This window comes from Paramormyrops kingsleyae, chromosome 20 (assembly GCF_048594095.1).
Source record: "Paramormyrops kingsleyae isolate MSU_618 chromosome 20, PKINGS_0.4, whole genome shotgun sequence".
NCBI classification, from domain to species: domain Eukaryota; kingdom Metazoa; phylum Chordata; class Actinopteri; order Osteoglossiformes; family Mormyridae; genus Paramormyrops; species Paramormyrops kingsleyae.
The window spans coordinates 5814372-5835864 of NC_132816.1; the positions used below are offsets into that span (position 1 = coordinate 5814372).

General features: G+C 43.4%; 1 protein-coding gene across 1 annotated transcript; it reads right to left on the reverse strand.

The window, feature by feature from the left end:
* Positions 1-347: 347 nt before the first annotated feature.
* On the reverse strand, positions 348-20593 carry LOC111850709 (kinesin light chain 1-like). Its single transcript, XM_023824888.2, has 10 exons — positions 20252-20593; positions 6868-7133; positions 6350-6580; positions 5189-5267; positions 4525-4753; positions 3877-3964; positions 3092-3193; positions 1903-2076; positions 984-1074; positions 348-898 (listed from the first exon to the last, which is right to left on the reverse strand). The coding sequence occupies exons 2-10, from the start codon at positions 7114-7116 to the stop codon at positions 765-767; spliced, it is 1377 nt and encodes a 458-aa protein (XP_023680656.1). The 5' UTR covers positions 7117-7133; positions 20252-20593; the 3' UTR covers positions 348-764.
* Between the last annotated feature and the right edge of the window lie 900 nt (positions 20594-21493).

Consider the following 21493-nt stretch of genomic DNA (forward strand, 5'->3'; position numbering starts at 1 on the left):
ATTCCAACATGACGACTTTAACCCCTACCCAGCCCTGACCTTAACATTTTTACTTTTTTGATTGCATTCAATAACAGGTACACATACACAGAAATCTTAAAATCTTAATTATTATCAATTATACGAAAATATATGAAAATCTGCCATCCAGAAGGAACTCAAGAGGAAATTTAATCTAAAATAGTGAAAAACATTAATGCTTAAAATGCTTTATTCAATGTCATCCAAATAGCACACTTAAAACCATGGTGTCATACAAATGTCTCCATATTTATGAAAGTCAACACATCTTAGTTACAATAGAAGTATAAGGTAGACTTTATTGCAAAAAAAACCTTAGAACACTGTTTAAATTGTATTTATTTATTCATTCTTACAAGATACCAGGGAATAAATAAAAACCCATCAGGAAGTTTAATGAACCACAGAAAGACAGCATGATGGTGCCTGAAAGCCTTGATCTCCAAATGCAGTATTACATTATAATAGAATTCAGTGAAATATTTTGCTCAAAAATGACTAAGCACGTCATTAAAAATTGTCATCAAGGTGGAAAAAAGCCTGTGCTTCTTCAGACTCTTCAGATATATATACATACGATAACTCACAGCTGCAGATTAGCGTACGTTATTTTCATCATGCAGAAAAGCCACACAGCTTGGGCTGCATTTCCCATATTCATTAGTGTATGAAGTCACGTGCTCCATCTCTCTGATTCAGCTGGGGTTCTTGGTCAGCACTAATCAAATTTCATTTTCATTTAATCAATTATCACCAAATAAAGAGTTTGTAGGAATGTCCATGAGGATTGTCACAGTTGTTTTTAGGGGTGGTTGTATTTCCCAACCCAGTCCGAGGAAACACCGACAGTGGGTTGGGACACACCGTCCTACAGGACCTGTAAAGATGTACTGTACCTGTGGAGTAATCCATTTTCATCCAACATATGCTTGGGGCCTATACTTTCCAGCCAGCCTGCTTACCATCAGCCTCCTTCTCATGTGCACGGGTAAGAATCTCCTTGTAGAGGACCTCAGCCTCCCTGTACTTTCCTTGTTTCAGGAAACAAGATGCCTGCAGAAAAGAAATACACTTTGATGTAAAATCAAATAATAATATCATTGGGCAGTACTGGGGTGCGTGTGCACACACACACACACACACGTCTGTACATAATTAATCTAATTTCTATGAGAAAAACCCTAATCCCAATCACAACACCCTTAACCCATACCCAGCCCTTACCTTAACCATAAGTAACCAAACAAAATGCAGTCATAGATTTTTATAAAATTGAGTTTCCCTTGAGAGGACCAAAAAAACTATTCCCACCATGTCAAAATAACAGGTGTTATCACATTGTGGGGGCATTTTGTCTCCACAATGTAATCTATACATGACCCCCCCAAACACACATACACACACACACACAGACATTCTAAGAATCACAGACACCCATGTAAAAATTATATCTACTCCACTGAAAAGCTAAATATCATCATCGTCATCACTTGTGAGAGCTTCAGCTTGAATATAGAGTAACATTCTTACTAAAACCACCCAAAGAAGAAAAAACACAGTGTATTAACTTTTGCCCCATAGCTGTCAGGTAGAACCAAGGCTGGACCAGACTGGATTTACTTTATCCTGGTTATTTGTTTTTTTTTCTCCAATATGATAATGAAACTCAACTGTGATGGACAGGCTTAATGGTTCTCTGTAACCCAGTCTATACTAGGGAAATTAAATTCAAGCCAAAATCTGGAAGAGTTTGACAATATGCATTTAATATGCTATAATAGTACTTCACTGTAAGATCTACACCTTTATGAACTTCTTTATGACAGCAACTAATTTTGTTTAATACTCAAAGATAAGGGCTTTTTGCAGACTTTCTCTCACCAGGTTGTTCTTGGTCTTGGCCACATTGGGGTCGTCTGGACCGAGTCTGCGCTCGTAGATTTCCAAGGCTCGGCGATAGTAGCACTCAACCTCCCCATACTTGCCTTGGTTTTGACATAACAAAGCCAGGTTGTTCAGCTGTTTGGCCACATCTGGATGATCCTTCCCCAGCACCTGATTGCAATACCAGAACGTTAATGAGGAGAGAAACCAAACAAGGGTAAAAAGGCTTTCAGGAACTCCCCATACCTGCGTTTCCGCTTGCCTCTCCCTCCTACGAATGCTGCCATAGCCACACCTGCTGGCGCTTACATACTGGACTCACATAACTGTTTGCAGTTTCTCTTTGGCTAATTGCACATTTTATTTCCCCCACTCCTCCTGGGCTGTGCTGCTTGGAGACACCAAATTATCAAGATATCCTGCCTACCCTGCTGCCTGTGACATCTCCACTACCTGTGGCGTCTTTCCGGCCTGGTCACCCTTCTGCCTGTGACATCCCTCCTTCATGCCCTGCTGCTGTACCGCTGTTCATCCTGCCATCAGAAGCAGCACCAGCACCTGCCTGCCCCCTGCTTTTAGACTCAAATGTTAAAATTGGGACAGTGTGAATTGGGACATCTTGCTCATTTGATTTCCTCTGCTGGCCCTTGGAGGATGGGCTCCCCCCCTTTGAGTCTGGTTCCTCCTAAAGAATCTTCCTTCTAGGGAGTTTTTCCTTGCCACTGTCACCTCTGACTTGCTCACTGGGACCTCACTGCAGGATAATGTAAAGCGCTTTGAGGGAAAGTAATGATGTAAAAATGTACTATACAAATAAAACTGAACTGAATTAGAAGTTCTGCTGACCATGAATATCTGTACTTGACATTGTCCCATCAGTCACATGACTAACTTACAATCTAATACAAACTACTCTCTAATATGAAATACCTGCAGGATATCGGCACTCCAGGATTTGGGCTGCATACCGCTGATTTAGATGAATAGTCACTGTAGAGCTTTTCACCCACCAATCCTCAATGGCCACTCTTACAGTGAACATTGAGGGACAGGCAAATGCTGCATTTCCAGTAAACACACTGTTCCTCATTTGAAACCAAAGGAAGTCACACGGTCCAACGATTGCTTGGCTGCACAATGACAGGTGCTTTCCATTCCGCTTTCCCGTGGACGTGTCTTTCCCTACCTTCTCTCGGATCTCCAGCGCCCTCTTGCAGAGGGGCTCAGCCTCCTTGTACTTGCCCCTCTTCCCATACAGCACAGCCAGGTTGTTCAGTGTTGCAGCCACCTGTCAGTCACATTTCAGACATGGTCAGATTCCTGCTCCTAAGCTGCTTGTACTCATACTGACTTACATGGATACACTGGTAGCCTGTCTCTGATTTGACCTCTGCGCTGCTCATCATACTGTGACTTAGCTATCAAGTCCCAGAGTCCTCAGTTCCCAGCATCCAAAGGACATTACATTCTAGAGTCTATGTTCTATTAAGCTGACAGTCTCTGTGTTTCACATGTAATTACAGTGCAATTCAGACAGGGGTCGCTGTGGCACCGCACCTCGTATAACCAAAACTCTAACCCTTTTACTCTAAATAATGAATGGGGGTTTGACTGACAGCTACTCATTCTGACATCACAAGTGATGGTTTTGCTTATACCATATTTTCCCCCACTTTCAATTCATTTTGTAAAGGGAATACAAAGGGTATTCATATGACAATGGATACTTAATAATAATAATATTATTCTTCTTCTTATTATTATTATTATTCACCTTGGGGGAAATGTTTGTTGTTGAACGATTTTGAAAAATGTTGTTGTTGATAAATTGGTTCATCATTAATGAGCACTGACAAAAATAACCAAGATGAAAAATGCATTTCCTTGCATGACATGGTTATTTTGATGGTTATCATATCAGTCAAACTAAATCCCTCCACAGAGTGGGTTCACTTCCTGCTCGCCACTTACTGCTGGGTGGTCTTTGCCCAGAGTCTTCTCACGTATAGATAAGGCATCATTTAGCAGATGGGCAGCCTCCTTGTACTTGTTTTGGTCCCTGAACGCAAAACACAAAAATATACATATAAAGCTACTTAGCCACACACACACACACACACACAATAATAACAATAATAAGTATCCATTGTCATATGAACATCCTTTGTATTCCCTTTACAAAATGAATTCTAATTGGGGGAAAATATGGCACAAGCAAAACCATCATTTGTGATGTCAGAATGAGTAACTCTCAGTCAGACCTCCATTCATTATTTAGAGTAATAGGGTTAGAGTTTGTATTATAAAGGTGCGGTGTCACAGTGACCCCTGTCTACATTTTGCTGTAATTACAGTATGTTTTCCACTGCACACACGCGCACACACACACACACACACACACACACACACACACACACACACACACACACACACACGGTGTTCTTCATTGTGTGGTACAGGTATGCCGGGAGCTGGGAGGGACATTCTCATGGTCCCCGACAATATGGCTGAGAAACACTTGCATACACTGTTTTAATAGTCAAAAAACCTACACATTTTTGCACTTGTTTGTGTGTATTTTCAATAAAAAGGGGCTCTTTCTGTCCCCGGCTAACGCACCGGTACACCAGCGCCAGGATGTTGAGCATGGTGGCCACGTCGGGGTGGTCGTGGCCGGAGGTCTTCTCCAGGTCCTCCAGCGCCTGCTTGCACAGGGGCACGGCCACCTCGTAGCGGCCCTGCGAGGCGTACTGGATCACCAGGTTGTGGAGGGTGCGCAGGCGGGCCGGGATCTCATAGCCACCCTGCTGGGCCGCCGCCGCCGCCGTGCTGCTGTGCTGGTGCTGTGCTGTAGAGGAACGGGGGGGGGGGGGGGGGGGGGGCAGTTAAATGCTGTCACAGGAACCCTTATATCACACAGGCTCCTTTTAAATGACCGTCTTTCAGCGTCCAGGATTTTGTACATTACATCTACTTTCTCGTAAGAATAGAAACAAAGCCCAGTTTCATTCTACTGCTGCATGTTCATCAGAAAGATAAAGTAACATTAGAGCTTACAATTCAGTTTCACAAATAGTATACAGAAATGAGCATAACTTTTAGTAATGCAGCGTAATAATTGTATTATTGTTTGAGTAAACGCAGATGATCATGTAAACCAGTGTTTCTCCCAGCTCCCTGCCAGACAGTCCACATTTTTGCTCCCTCCCAGCTCCCTGCCAGAAAGTCCACATTTTTGCTCCTTCCCAGCTCCCTACTGATGTAAACAATGAAGACTGCGTACTTGCATGAGCGTGCTCCTCTGCTTCACTGGGAAAGAGATCATCCAGGCACTCCTTATGAGGTTCACCTTCCTTTTCTTCCTGTAAAAGTGTGTGGGGGGGGGGGGGGCATTGCAGTCCAATGGGTCAAATTCACAAGCAATCAGAGGCATTGGGGAGATATCAAGCATTGCTGTTGACTGAGGTACATGCAAGAAGTCAAAAATGTTCTGATACTGTATTTCCCCCTTAAATCTCTGTATATTTCAGAGATTTTAGGTTATTCGCCTCCTTTCGCCCCTTCTAATGATCCACTTCTTTCATTATGTCAGATTTCTTCTATTTTATACCTGTAACTATATCTGGCCATGAAAGCAAGACAGCAATTTGTAATGATGTGGAATTGATGCAAATGCATTTGGTTACTCATCAACTCTGGGTCTGCAACTCAGCCGCAGGTCATTTCATTTAACTGCGGCGTGATTTACGGTATTATACTGCATTTAAAGCCAACTAACTTTCCTGTTTCAGGCTAGCTCAAGGTCCTCAGGCTATAAAACAGCTTTATTTTTCAGCATAGAGTGTCAAAGTCTTGAAGAGCCAGACAGAACATCTGCCCATGAAGTTGCTTAGCTAACTTATAAAGAGGCAAATATGAGACTGACAAAGAAAAGCCTGGACAATGCTGAGAGGGTTGTTGATAAACTCATTGTTGGTCTCACTACGAGGAATCTCTTGACTGACTGTGAAAAAACACTCAAGTCCTCTCAGGAATTTAATATTTAAAGCCGGCTGCATTTCACAGCGTCCTTTCAGCCCGAAACACAATAACGGCATTCTTATTTTCGATCCAGAAGGAAAGTACATTTGTGCTTGTCGTCCATTTACTTCCGCATTTTGCAGGCCAAGTTATACGATGCACAGACAAGGAGGCAAAGTGAATACTGTTACCTTGAAAAGGAATTTGTGAAGAAAGAAAAAAAAATACTTCAGAGAATTTTTCCACGCCTCAGTTTTTCACAAAACCGGTCATTTTTGCTCTGTGAGAGCTGCTCTGCTTTTAATTCTGTCATCTGAAAGAACAAATCCACTTACAAATTCTGGATAGAAAGACAAGCTGCATGTCTCCCGAGCCACAAAGCTGGAGAGCGTGTGACGACGCCCGATAAGACGGCCCCGCTCACCAAGGGGGAGGCGTCCTCGTCGTACTTCCTGAGCTGGCTCATGAACTCCAGGTGCTTCACCTCCTCCTCCAGCTGGGCCACGCTCTGCTCGCTGTGCTGCAGCTTCTGCTGGCTCGCCGCCAGCTCGTCGCGTAGCCATTGGTTCTCCTGGCAGAGGCGCCGCACCTGCGCCCGCAGCTTCTGCTTCTCGGACTCTACTGCGTTCAGGTGGCCTGACAGCGCCGTCATCACCTGCGCGGAGGGGACCCGGCGTCACCTGGCAGCTCGCAAAATGACTCAAGTGTGGCCGCTTTAGGAAATGTATTTTCCGCTATTTCAGCCACACCCACATCACTACAGTGTTTAAAACTGAGAACAAGTGATGTTAATTAAGCAGTTGCCACACTCAAGGGCTCAGACTTCACCACATTGAAACATATATGTCACCAACCACTACTCCCCCTGCTGGCCAGCATGATATCTGCCACATCTGTCAATGCCCCACCCCAGCCATATCGTTCGCTCGTTGTCTGGCCTACCTGTGCCTCCTCCAAGCCCAGTTCGATCATCTCCACCGACTTGTGCAGCAGGCTGGACTTCTCCTGCACCACATTGGCCTCCTCATCCTTCTTCAGGCTGGTGATCGCCTCCAGCAGGCTGTGCAGGATGGTGTTGTGCTCATTCTTCAGCGTCTCCAGGCCCTGGATCACCTGCTTGGTGCTGGAGATTATCTCCTCCTGCGAGAGCTTCTCCAGCTTTTCTTCCCGTGGGTAAACTATTACGGACATGTTCCGAATGGGCCGTCCTAAGAGTGGGTGGGGGGAGGGGGCAGCATTAGAGTTAGGCCTGTACCCAAACTTTCTGCAGTACACTCTTATTTGAATTTGATAAAATTAAGCAGTTGTTCTGAAATTAAATAACAACAATAATAAAAATACACATTTAATGTGAGTGCAAGATATATTTAGAAACAACATTCTGTCCTAATACTGACATAACGAGAGCAGTCTAACACGAGTACTAAACAAGACCACAATTTACTACTTTACTGCACTTAATCTACTCCTATGCAGCACTTTCACAAATGAGGGTTTTCTTTGAAAGTTATCATTGCATAAGAGATATTATCAATCACATTAACGGTAGATATTTATGACAAATGCACCCTGTCAGTCTCCATGAATCAGACATGTCCCAGCACGGGATTATATCACCAGGGTTCACACAATAATGATCGGGACAGAACTGAATGGATGGATAACTTTAATCCCAGAGGGAAATTATAATTTCATTAAAACATTAAAACGAGCTACTGCCTATTCTGAAATAAATAAATAAATACACAAATAATAAATAATACATAAAACATAATACTGTATTTAAATACAAAAAACCAAAACCCTCAGCCATAGCCCCAGAAATGTCTGTGTTTTGATCAGACACACTCAACAAGCATGCAAATGGATTTGTTCATTGCACATTTAAAAATAACTACATAATTTTTAATAAACGTGTTCAGAGCATTACCAGGAACCAGGTGCTCTACCTAGCATCCCACAGCAACTTAAGTTAGTGGCCATCCTCCATTTATGAAGAATCTGCTACTTAACACTGCCACACACTACAGGACAAATATGGACAGGTCCACGTAATGACCAGGTTATTAAAGCTTCCAGGAAGGCTCTCTAAAGCCCTGTTTTCCAACCTGATCCTCAGGGAACCTGAGGCAATCCACGTTTTTGCTCCTTTGGAGTGAGCAAAAATGTGTACTGCCTGGCAGGGAGCTGGGAAAGAGCAAAAACGCGGACTGTCTGGGGTCCCCGAGGAACAGGTTGGCAAACTTCGCTCTGAAGTAACTTAATATGGGTCTATTTGAAATTCACCATTACCGTCTCTCATTTTAGTTAACAGTGGGGAAATGTTAGAATGATGATGTTAGAAACAATTCGGGCTCCTCCATCTCAAGAAGTTCTCATTTACCACAGGAATAGAATAGAATAGAAGTTCTGCCATGCTTCCTGAATGACGGACTAGGATATTGTCAGATAAAATGTGATTATGATGAGCTTTAATTGCCTCATAGCCTGCAGTGTTGGTTCTTAAACACACCACGAGCAGCCCCATCCTGGGGACTCAGTAAGTGTTTGTTTGTCACAGCCCTCACAGGCTGTGTGTCTACCATGGGGTACACCCGGATGGGGGGGGGGGCGAACACCGGCGCCATCTGCGGTGGAATGTTGTTTTAGTCTAATGACATAATCAATGCAGCCTACAATCTGTGACATTATTGGTGCAGCCTACAGTCTATGACATCAATGGTGTAGCCTACAATCAGTGATATCATTTCTGTGGCTTACAACCCGTGACATTACTGCTGAGGCCTACAATCTGTGACATCATTGGTGCGGCTTACAATCTGTGACATTATTGGTGCAGCCTACAGTCTATGACATCAATGGTGTAGCCTACAATCAGTGATATCATTGCCGCGGCTTACAACCCGTGACATTATTGCTGAGGCCTACAATCTGTGACATCATTGGTGTGGCCTGCAAACTGTGACATCATTGATGTGGCTTACAATCTGACATCATTGGTGTGGCTTGCAAACTGTGACATCATTGGTGTGGCCTGCAAACTGTGACATCATTGGTGTGGCCTGCAAACTGTGACATCATTGGTGTGGCCTACGATCTGCCGACTCACACATACCTGCACAGAGAGCTGTCTCTCTCATGGGCTTTGACTATGACCATAGCATTCAACCTGCTTTCATTCTCTGTGTATTATATAAAAGTTATCATGCCTGGGGGGAGGGGGTGGCTTCTCTTCTCCATTGCCTTCTGCTATTATTATTTAAGTTGTTTTACTGGGACATCATGACATATTTATACAGTATGTATAAGTACAAACATACCCAGTTTTGTATTTGCTCAAATAGAAACAGTCACATGCAGATAACCAAAAGTAAGAGAAATGAGGGGGGGGGGGGAGACAAAAAAAATGGAGGGGCTCCACCTTCCCAGCTCCCTGTTGGTCCTCTTCTGGTATTGTGTCCTGTTTTCCCTTTATCATGTATCATGAACTGTTTAGCGTGAAGGAACTATTATCAGATTGCCCCACATTCTTGTCAAGTGGCTTGGGGCGACTTTGTTATGCGGGAATCCATTTGTATGCAAGTATACACTCACCTAAAGAATTATTAGGAACACCTGTTCAATTTCTCATTAATGCAATTATCTAATCAACCAATCACATGGCAGTTGCTTCAATGCATTTAGGGGTGTGGTCCTGGTCAAGACAATCTCCTGAACTCCAAACTGAATGTCAGAATGGGAAAGAAAGGTGACTTAAGCAATTTTGAGCGTGGCATAGTTGTTGGTGCCAGACGGGCCGGTCTGAGTATTTCACAATCTGCTCAGTTACTGGGATTTTCACGCACAACCATTTCTAGGGTTTACAAAGAATGGTGTGCAAAGGGAAAAACATCCAGTATGCAGCAGTCCTGTGGGCGAAAATGGCTTGTTGATGCTAGAGGTCAGAGGAGAATGGGCCGACTGATTCAAGCTGATAGAAGAGCAACTTTGACTGAAATAACCACTCGTTACAACCGAGGTATGCAGCAAAGCATTTGTGAAGCCACAACACGCACAACCTTGAGGCGGATGGGCTGCAACAGCAGAAGACCCCACCGGGTACTACTCATCTCCACTACAAATAGGAAAAAGAGGCTACAATTTGCACGAGCTCACCAAAATTGGACAGTTGAACACTGGAAAAATGTTGCCTGGTCTGATGAATCTCGATTTCTGTTCAGACATTCAAATGGTAGAGTCAGAATTTAGCGTAAACAGAATGAGAACATGGATCCATCATGCCTTGTTACCACTGTGCAGGCTGGTGGTGGTGGTGTAATGGTGTGGGGGATGTTTTCTTGGCACACTTTAGGCCCCTTAGTGCCAATTGGGCATCGTTTAAATGCCACGGCCTACCTGAGCATTGTTTCTGACCATGTCCATCCCTTTATGACCACCATGTACCCATCCTCTGATGGCTACTTCCAGCAGGATAATGCACCATGTCACAAAGCTCGAATCATTTCAAATTGGTTTCTTGAACATGACAATGAGTTCACTGTACTAAAATGGCCCCACAGTCACCAGATCTCAACCCAATAGAGCATCTTTGGGATGTGGTGGAACGGGAGCTTCGTGCCCTGGATGTGCATCCCACAAATCTCCATCAACTGCAAGATGCTATCCTATCAATATGGGCCAACATTTCTAAAGAATGCTTTCAGCGCCTTGTTGAATCAATGCCACGTAGAATTAAGGCAGTTCTGAAGGCGAAAGGGGGTCAAACACCGTATTAGTATGGTGTTCCTAATAATCCTTTAGGTGAGTGTACAATTGCCATATAAAGCAATATGAGCATGAAATCAATCAAATTATTTGCGCGGTTGTAGCTGAAACAGCAGGAATTAAATTTCCAAAAGGATCTGCACACTTATGAGTCACCTGCATCAGAATCAGCTTCAGTCAGTGAAGCATTGATTTTATGAGGTGTGCAAGTGATAGAATCAAAAAATACACTGCCCGGCCAAAAAAAAAATTGGATGGATGGATGGAAATTTGAATTTTTTGTTGGACCGCCTTTACCTTTGATTATGGCGCATATTTGTCATGCCATTGTTTCCACAGGCTTATGCAACATCTCATCCTTTATTTTCATCCAGATTTGCATTCATTTCTCACCAAGATCTTGTATTGACAAGTGAGTTGAACCACTCCATAAAGCCTCCTTCAGCACGTCCCAAAGACCATCAGTGAGGTTAAGGTCACAACTCTGTGGTGACCAAGTCATGCGTGAAAATGATTCCTCATGCTCCCTGAACCACTCTTTGACAATTCGAGCCCAATGAATCTTGGCATTCTTGTCCTGGAATATGCCCATGCCAACAGGGAAGAAAAAATCCATTGATGATGGATGGAAGTGTAACCTGGCCATTCAGTAGATTCAGGTACTCAGCTGATTTTACTTTATTGCAGCATAATATTGCTGAGCTGTAATAATGATTCAGTCATTGGCTCTTAAGTATTTGCTGATACAAATTCAAATGCCGACCTTTTTATAGCCAGGCAGTGTACATTGTCTATTGGACAGTTACTGTAAATACCGGGGTAACATTAGGGAAGGTTATAAAATGCTTAAGGTAACACACTATTACAGACATAATACCATAGATTTACAGTCGGCTCCAGTTAAGTGCACGATCCGCCTAACTGCACGACCGGTCTTCGGTCCCGTTTTTAGCCCAGCCAAGAGATAGGCAAATGACATCGGTTATGCGCACCAGCGATAAGCGCACGATCCGCTTATGTGCACGCACTCATTTGGTCCAGCCTGCATGTTGCTAATGCATATTGAGTTCGGATATCTGCACGCCTAAAATCTCAAAAATTTGGCTACAGTTAATTAAAGTTTAATGAGAATATGGCGTCGACATCTCGTACGACCAAAACGTTATCACTTGCAGAACAAATGGACGTTTAAAATCGACTACACAGAAAAGAAAGTCAGGGGGCAGTCGCGCTTTACGGACTAACAGATCAGTTGCACGCACTAAATCGTAAAACCAGCACTCAAAAGACGATTAAGGACTACTTTTCGTAGCGTTAAACAGAACATTACGCGTTTTGTGCTTGGACTATATTATGCTGTCATGCTTGCCGTCATTGCGGTATGTACAGAACATGTTTTGCTGATTGAGATTCAGTGTGTAGTTCTTGTAGCGTCAGGTTTGTAGCGACGGGTATGGTGGGGGTGCACTTGATAACCACGTGGCTGGGTCAATACGGATAAGCGCACGCTCCGTTTAAGTGCAAGTTGTAGTCTGGACCGGAGACCGTGCACTTTACCGGATTCGACTGTACATCAACATGAAGATTGCCTAAGACTTTTCCACAGAAGGTGTTTGATTGCCTAAGACTTCTCCACAGAACTATATATAAAATCTAGCTCTACTCCACAGGTCACAGGATTTAACTGACACTACTCTCACACATCAATCAGATGGCTACAGCAAAGCAAACAATGTAAGAATGCAGTATGACACCTGCTTAGTGCACACATTCAAAACCACAGGCAACCTGTACAGACAGGAATAACTGGGGGGTAGAGAAGTCATACAATTGTTCAGGAGCATGGTGGGAAAGAAGATATTCAGCTGCCAGTTCGTGCTGAATTAAAGAGATCTGCGGTGTTTTCTAGAAGTGGGTCTTTGTAACCAGTCATTCCCAGGATTTGGGGAACAGAAGAGACACTCCCTTACTCAGGAGTCATGTAGGTTCGCAATGAAGGGAAGACTGTCCAATTAGTAATGATTTAATGAGGTCAAGGGAAGCTGTCCTCAAAAGTAGTAATTTTGGCTTGTGCTGTATTAATGTTTTGGCAAAAATAATATACAGTATCCCACAGTCCTGAACAGGGCTCAGGGGTGCAAGAAATGCACACACAAGGGGTAGTACTGTACAGAGGGTGTAAATTTAACAGAGGAAGGTCATCTGTTAGCAATGCCCTGGTACCAAATGAGGCCAATGTGCAGCACTGGATGACACCTGCCAGTGCCCTCTGCCCATCACAATGCTCTGCAGTGTGTCTTTGAGGCTGTGAGTACAGCCATTTGGGATTTAACCTTAATAATACCACAGCCGGCTTTGCAACTAAAGTGAATGTGCAAATGCACAGAAGGTCCTTCACAGCTGTAGGCCAGCTATGGCCAGTCCAGCCATGTTCACATATAAAATACATTAAAGCTGGACGAAGACTCACTGCTGCTCCCAGATGTCTATCGTACATCTAAGAAAAGATCAAGGTGGTGTGCGGCTTGACAGGTTAGGTGTCTGTGGTCAGAAAGTCATGGGTTTGAATCCCATGGCTATCAGAGTAGAACATCACCACTGGGCCCAGGAGCAAGGCCTTTAACCCTAGTTGCCTCAGGAACCTTAGATAACCCTCCTCTCCATTCCTCACTGTATGTTGATTTGAATAAATGCTTCTGCTAAATGCATAAGTGTAACAAGGCAGTAGGTTTAAATCAGGGGTGTCAAACTCCAGTCCTGGGGGGCCGGAGCCCTACGCATTTTTGGGTTTCCCCTCATTTAACACACCTGATTCAACTCCTTGCATCTCCCTGTGCTAATTACCACACAGCTCTTGAGTTAAATCATTTGTGGTTAAACAGGACAAGAACTAAGTTACACAGGGCTCCGGCCCCCCAAGACTGGAGTGTGACACCCCTGGTTTAAATCATGAATCTCTTAGGTAAATAATCAGTGACATCTTTATATTGAGTTCCCTGCTTGTCTACTTGCCCAAAGCAGTAAGTGGCTACACAGAAAAATATATTATAAACAACAAATAAATAAAATCGATGCTCAGAAAAGCTACAGCAGAAACTAGCTGGCATATCTCACTGAGCAGCAAGAGAGACACGATGGCTGAAAATGGCCAGACCTGTGCTTGCATAGTGCCGTCCACACTGGAGAAACACCAGTTTGGCTTGGCTCCAAGGGAACCTGCCCTAGTGGCTTCTGCTGTTTAACTACAGGGGTCACTTCCTGTTCACAACAGGCATTATGTTCAGAAGCTTGTAGACGGAATGAGAGAAGCGGTATGACTAGTCCTGTTAATTCCCCATGCCACCTTACACTAATGGAAAGGGTGTTGCCTTTTTAGAGACATAAACAAAATAATCCTAAAAACTTGTCACTACTTGCAATAAAGCCAAATAATATTAACGTATCTCCAGTAATGCTAATTATTGCATCAGTGTTTCAGTCAGCATTTACCAAATAATAACCCACCAAAAAACAACTATGTAGCTCTAACAGCAATACTTCTCTTTCAGCTCTGAAGTTTATCCAACCTTTATAGCAATAAATGTGAAAATAAGCCAACTTTTTAAGATGGCGCCACAGTATAAATCGTTATAAAAGACAGTGTGAAAAACAGTGTTACTTTTCAAAAGCTGCTGAAATGGATCTATCGCTTCTGAACCCGCACATACAGTACAAGTCGAAAATTAAGAAGAGCCAAGTGGGTTTTTGTTATCTATCAGACAATGAAAGAACAAGTGAATTAATAACCCAGCTCAGCACAGAATGTTTTTGTCTCTTATTTGAATGGTTTGCATGAATAAAACATCTTCTGACTTTAATTTCACCCTTTGATAAATCGGAGAGATCAGCATCCTTCCCTTGGAAAAAAACCAGTGGTGTCAGCCTTCATGCAAACTGAGAACATTACAGTTCCTATGTCATCTTCCCCTACAATCGTTCAGCAGTTCTCAGAGCCTCTTAACGCTCATTGATGCTGGCAGCCTTGATCTATGATGCCTAGCTGTGCTTCCGAAGGAATGACGTAACCTCATCAGAATGAACCAGACATGAGTATACCAAGAGCAGAGGTGCACCATTCAGCCCAATGGGTGTGTTCTTCTAATCCTGCAGGCCACCCACAGGAACAGTGCAAGGATGATGCAACAAAAATAATTAAGGACTCTGCCCACGCCAACAAGGGCCTCTTCTCACTGCTGTGGTCAGGGACGGGCTACGACTGAAGCCTGAAGGCCAAGAGACTGAGGAAAATCTTCAACCCCCAGGCTGTCCGTATACTGAACAAGGAGTCCCATAGCTTTATGCACTTTATGCAATAACACACTTTAATTGTACTCGCACTTATGAACGGACTGCCTTAATGCCTATTATATGAAAAATTTGGGTTGAAAATAATGGTTCAGAATAACAAACGCAGGCACTACTTTGTGATGCTCATTAAAACATCGCACGGCTTCAGCGGGTCATCGCCTCCAGGAACATCATACTACTGTACGTAGTTGCTGTTATTATTGCTGTATAATAATAATAATAATAATAATAATTATTATTATTATTATTATTATTATTATTATTATGCACTGCAGTATAATTTTTCTGACTTACCTGAAAGTTCACCTTAAAGGCAGACTTGGAGAATGGAGCTTGTTCGTAACCTGGGCACTGCCTGTATATAGACAGCAGGGAAGACCGGCACCGAACTAGTGCAATACATTTTAGGCATTGTGGTTGGAAACATGGGTTGGAATAGACCTGGGATGTTTCTAACTTTCAGTAGTGCATCCACAGTATAGCAGAAGTAGGCTTCCCTCCAAAAAGCTGTTGAGATAATGACTATGTTAGCGTTGGTGAAGATGCTGATATGGCAAATGCTTCACTGGGAGGAAGGTCATCAGAGGAAAACTCTGAGATGGAACTCCCCCCCCTCAAAAACTCATCTAGCAAATGTCAGAGTAGCCTGCCGCTGAGGTGATGATGGGAGAGCCTGCAGGCTGAGAGAAGGCCTCCACAATCCAAACGATCACAGGATCACATCTAGAAGCTAAGGGTGCCTAAAAATGACTAAGCTCCAGAAGTTTTTCTCGCTGTGAAGAAGACCAGCTGAAAAAGCAGCGATGACTCACAAGTTAATGCTAAGGACAGGCTGCAGCACATTCCAGGGCTTATGGATAGACCACCATGACTCACTACCAAGCAGACCACCCTCTGGCATCAAACGAAACGCTCAAGCAAAAACAACAACAAAAAAGATGATGTCAGAATGAGAAACACAAGGAAAGTCATATTCAAAGTATCTGGTGATAAACAAAACCAGGAACCTGGGGTCCTGTAGGTCGAAAAGGAGTTCTCTATAGACCACTGTTACACACCTCCGTTTTAAAGAACATATCTTACAAAACATAAAACAACAGCGGAGGTGAAGAAGGTTCACCAATACTGTCCTGTAGCAACTGCGTAACATGAGGAGCATTAGGATAAGAAGGGGCTGGGACCACCAGCTCCCACCAGCACCGGTCCTATCAGTACTTCCTCTATAGCTGGCACTAAGAGCTGCCATATCCACTGTACAGGAAGCAGCAATAACACCCAGTTTAGAGGGTCTGGATCAATGTCAAGGTGCATCTGACATCTGAACAGATCTGTTGGTGCAATCATTACTTTGCATCATGTATTTAGCATTAAACTCTTCTCCAAAGCAAAGAAAAGACGAGGCAAATTGCACAACTATCATATTTATCATTAACTGCTAACCAGACCAGTGAAAAGCACCATAAACATGGCCAGTCACGGACTCATTTCTCGAGACCCTCTGCGCAGATGTGGTCTATCTTGCAGACAGCTGACAGTGAGGGTCAGGAAGACAAACTGCCTAAATATGGCCTTTGTTTCAGCTCCCAAACACCAGCAATGGACAACACAGAACAGAGCAGCGGCCAAAGGCCAGCAGGACACCAGCCTGCTGGTGAACGAGGCCCTCAGACTGGTCCAGGCCGCCGAGGCTTATTTACCAGGGGGTCCGATTCAAAGCGCTGTTTGTTCACACTGCTTTTCTTCCCTCAAACCTCATGAATAAAACTATTAAATAAACAGGATGTCAGCTGCAAGAGTTTATCAGAGCGTTTCTGCAAGGACTGTCAAGCTGCTCACTACTAATGGCGTGATTTATGCCGACTCATACAGCATTAAGGGACGCGTTCCCATTAAAAAGGGCCTCATCCGACTTCAGCCTGAAACACGGTGAGATGCGGTTTCCATTCAGTCCAGAGTATGACACAGAATTCACACACCGGATTTAAATGAGAGGCAAGACTGACAAGTAATCATAAATCTTTGCTGGACATATCAAAGTGAACGGCTGCCACAGGTTATGCTGAAATATCTTAAAGAAAAATCCCAACAGAATCTGAAACACCAGGATGCAGAGTCGACAACTTTGACAGGCAAAGCAAAGCGCCAGCGGTCTGAAATCTGTAACGTTACATGACGAACAAAAAGTCTGAAGGGGCATTTCGCTTACCACGCTTTTTGAAAACCCCAAAACAGCACTCTCCCACACAGTTCAGCTAGCTTTGTTTGGATCCAGTACTTCTCTGTAATGTGTTTCCTCCTTCCCCCCCAAACCTGTTTGTTTTGCCACGCAAGCTTGCATCTGCCCAGAGCACCTGACGAGCTGTCGTCCAGGAGACCGGGAGGGAGGGCAGAGGGTGTAATGGAGTCCCGGAGAGCGAAAATGACCAAAACACACAGGATGAGAGAGCAGCGAGGTTTACTGTTCTTACACTCTCTGTGAAGTGGAGAAAAGCGTGTCACCAAACACAGAACAGCACCTCAGCATTTGTGCCTGACTTCAGTAGTAAATACTAACGTGCTCCACTCTTCTGCTATTTGACCTGCACAGACTATGTGGATGACATAAGCGCCTTTGACGCTATTCTGAGGAACCAGTGGTACTCATAGACAGTAAGAAGGCCTTAACTGTGGTCAGGGACTGTATGCAGCAGAATTACATTTTATTTATGTAGTAGATTCTTTTCTCCAAATCGACAGACATTTTTGAGAAAGCAGGATCAGGCAGTCACTGGCCCAATGGTGAAATCACTCTGACAATGGGACTTGAACTAGCAACCTTCCAATCATGTCCTAACCTGCCCCTAACCCAGCACATACCACCCCCACAAAAGCACTGTCCGCTTCGCCCCATCAGGGAACGTTTGCCGCCATGAGCTGGATTGAAACCGGAGCAGCTACAACCTGACTCAAAAGCTACCAAGCGCCTGTTATTGCATGAGAACTTATGACTGAGAGGTTTTAGGATCACGCCTCCTGAAGTCTCCAACCGGGGTTTCGTCATGTGGCGGGCGCGGCGATGCGCTGTACAACTACATGCTCAACTTGTCCTGACCTTCCACTTAAAAATAACATGCCCGTTTAATTATTGTGACTTCTGCCATTTGCCACATGCCGACTGTACAATCAATAAACAAATTGCTAGCAAATAATTTGCCCCCTAGCTAGCTGGGTGTTCACCTGTAGACGTCTTGACTTATTGTCTGTAAACAATACGTGGACACTTTACACTCCCACAAATGCTAGGTATTTTTTTCTTTAAACACTGGATTGCGCCTGTCGGATTATTTAGTCCAATAACCAGTTACTGGGTTACTGGCCTGACCAGCTCCTAGTTAGCAGGACCTACCTACATGACATAGGGAAGAGTTTCATATTGGAGGGGAGGCAACTTAATAATTTAAATGTAAAGGGAAATGTATACACATTATATATATTTTTTATATATTAGGTTTTAAATTTTTTTTTTGGGGGGGGGGGGGGGTGAGGGTAATAATACTCCTGTATAAGTGTTCCTGCCACAACCATGAAGAGCTGCATGCTGCTGTGCAGGTGTCAGTGCCACAATGGCCAATTGAAAAGATTCCTGGTTGTGGGCTGGTGTAACTGGGAAACACATTGGAAAGGAAATGAATATAAGATTAGATTAGATTCAACTTTACTGTCATTGAGCTGAGTGCAGGTGCAGAGTCAATAGGATGTCATTAGCATTAATAATGTGTCCGGGACCCAAATTTTGGTGCTAGGTCCCTGGGTAGGAAATACGACAAGACGCAATGTCAGTCCCACTCCTGCGAATGCCAGCATCAGGTCGTGAAAAACAGGGGAAGAAATCGGGAAATATGGGGGACATGGGAGATGCGGGTAGTAATGTACTCCGGAGAAGTATGGACGAGGAAATGAATTAACCAACCACTTCGGTCAGCAAGACTATAGACGTTATCTGTGATGAAAATATAAAAATACTTTTATTAGCTGTGATTTTTTTTTTTTTGGGGGGTGGGGGGGGGCAGTGGTTTCTAACAGTATAAAAGCCAATAAAATATTTGCGGCTATTTTAAACTACAGCCTATGAAACTGGGGGTTCAAAAGAGGATCGAGATACCATGCAGCTACTGTACAAGCCGCGACATACAGGACAGGATCGATACAGCCCGTGATTCAAGTTACAAGACTGGTTGACCGACCTTCTTAAACCACGTGAGGGAATATTAACATTTCTCAAATATTCAAGACAGCTCATCAGTCTGGCATGAAATATTTATATTATGAACCACACCTCAATGTCCTAATTTAAATTTACATTAATTAAAGCGCACACATGTTTGACACACTGCAGGAAATTTCCACTAGTCTACATGGAAAGTTTGATTTTTTTGAATGCTTATTTCTAGAGATATGGTAACTTTACGCTGTTGCGTTTCATTTTCCTTGACAACCTAATATTTGCCGGTTGCACAGTAAAGCACAATGCTAAAATAAATCCGACCTAACTGACATTTTACTTTAATCATTCGACCATTTTGATGACCGCAAACGCTTTAATCCCAGTAAAACACGATTAAGTTGTGGTTGAACCGGTCATTGCAATCTCGTTAATTAAACAATGCACGACATAACCTTGCTTTATACGATAACTTAATCAGCACAAAATTAATGGCACTGTCAAAGAAATGCACACAAGTACGACACATGTGAACACATTCAGCAGGACAATAATTACACGGATTACTTTTTACTATACGTTTTGCAGGCTCATTTGGAAAATTCTAATTCTAGCTACCTTTTAATCTATCAGCTAATTTGATCTGGTCACTTAAAAAGCGATCTACCTTCCCTCAGTCCAGATAATCGTCAGTCGATCTGGTACTGGTATTAATTAAACAGGCGATTTCCACACGCCTGTAAGACACACGGTTACAGACGGGTACCGTAGACGCGCGGAGTTACAGTAACTCTTTGCCTGTATATTTGCAGTCAGTGACGATAACATTCGGACGTCAACTGAATAAGATAATATCCGATCCTTAAAAAATATTCAACTAAAACCAGTAACGTGCACACAGTCAGAACCGGTTAGTAGTTCAACAACGCCATACTTTCCTTTTTTCCCTTCAAGACTAAACGTTCTTCCTCTTTTCACCAGACGTAAGTAGAATTAAAATATAGAATAACTTACGATCGCACCACACGATCGGAGTCCTTCAGCGACAGGAAAGCGGCACAGACACCGCTTGGGCTCTCGCAGCTGTTCAGACCTTCTGAGACCTTTGAAATGAAGCAGCCTCGCCTACTATACCGTCCCGAAGGCTGCTGCTCAACCGGCTCACACCGTGACAGTATTGCCACCGTAAACATCTATCATAGTAATTGCTTTTGTGTAGAAGTCATATGGTGCCATGTATCTCACAGTTTATTCAACAGCGCGCGTGATGATTATCGTTATTATTACAATCAATCAATGACAGAATTACAGCAGTTAACAACTTTTCCCAAGTCCCTTTAAATCCAATATGTCCGCTCTCCAGTCTCCCAGTAGCCCTAGCGCGCGCTCATAATAATAATAATAATAATAATAATAATAATAATAATAACTAGAAACTGCAGGCAGTTACGAAAGGGTCCAAAGCGCAGGACGATCGGACTGGTAGGACAGTAGAGGAATAACGGCAGAGAACTGGCGGCAAGGGTAGTAGAAAGTCAGACAGAATTAGACTGCCATAACAGGATAGGAGATGTAGGACAGAGCAGGACAGTCTCAGTAGTAGGCAGACATTACGATGTAGATGCTTTTAGTGCAGGTGTAACAGGCCAGTAAACATCAGAGAGTACACCGTGCACATCAGGATACCTAGCTGAAACACCAACCTAAGCTGGGTTCGAACCAGCGACCCTCTGATTACAGGCACACAGGATTAGCACACTGAGCCACCCACTGCTGTTGGTAAAATGAGTGAGATCAGTAGACACCTTCCTACCTGATCTGGTAACTCATTATACAGTAGCTTAATTAGACTAGGTCGGTTTTAGACATATATGGACAGTGGCTATAGCGCTCCCGTTTGACCTATTGACACAAAATTTCAAGGGTCTCTCTGCGGTACAGTCATACATCAGTGAGCCAAATTTTGTAATGATTGGCTGAAGCATCCCTGAGATATAGCTGTCTGATTGAAATGGGCAAGACAACAGTACAGTCAGGGTGTGGCTGGTGGCTGTATCTTACTGAAAGTTTAAGTTTTTTCTCTAAATCTTTAAAAGGACTGTCTCCTGGTTTTAATGACACCAGATTTATGTATGTTGGGCGAAAATCCTACGAGGTTAACAAAATAACCTATTTTTAAACAACTATAAATCATGCAAAAAGGCAAAGATGTAGAACCAAGTTCTATATGCAGTTGAAATTCGTCATGACATAGTA

Coding starts and splice junctions, on each gene's coding strand:
- LOC111850709 (XM_023824888.2), bottom strand. CDS start 7,116: ATGTCCGTAATAGTTTACCCACGGGAAGAAAAGCTGGAGAAGCTCTCG. Junction 5,268..6,349: donor ACGAGGACGCCTCCCCCTTG/GTGAGCGGGGCC, acceptor ACACTTTTACAG/GAAGAAAAGGAAGGTGAACC. Junction 3,194..3,876: donor TGGGCAAAGACCACCCAGCA/GTAAGTGGCGAG, acceptor TGTGACTGACAG/GTGGCTGCAACACTGAACAA.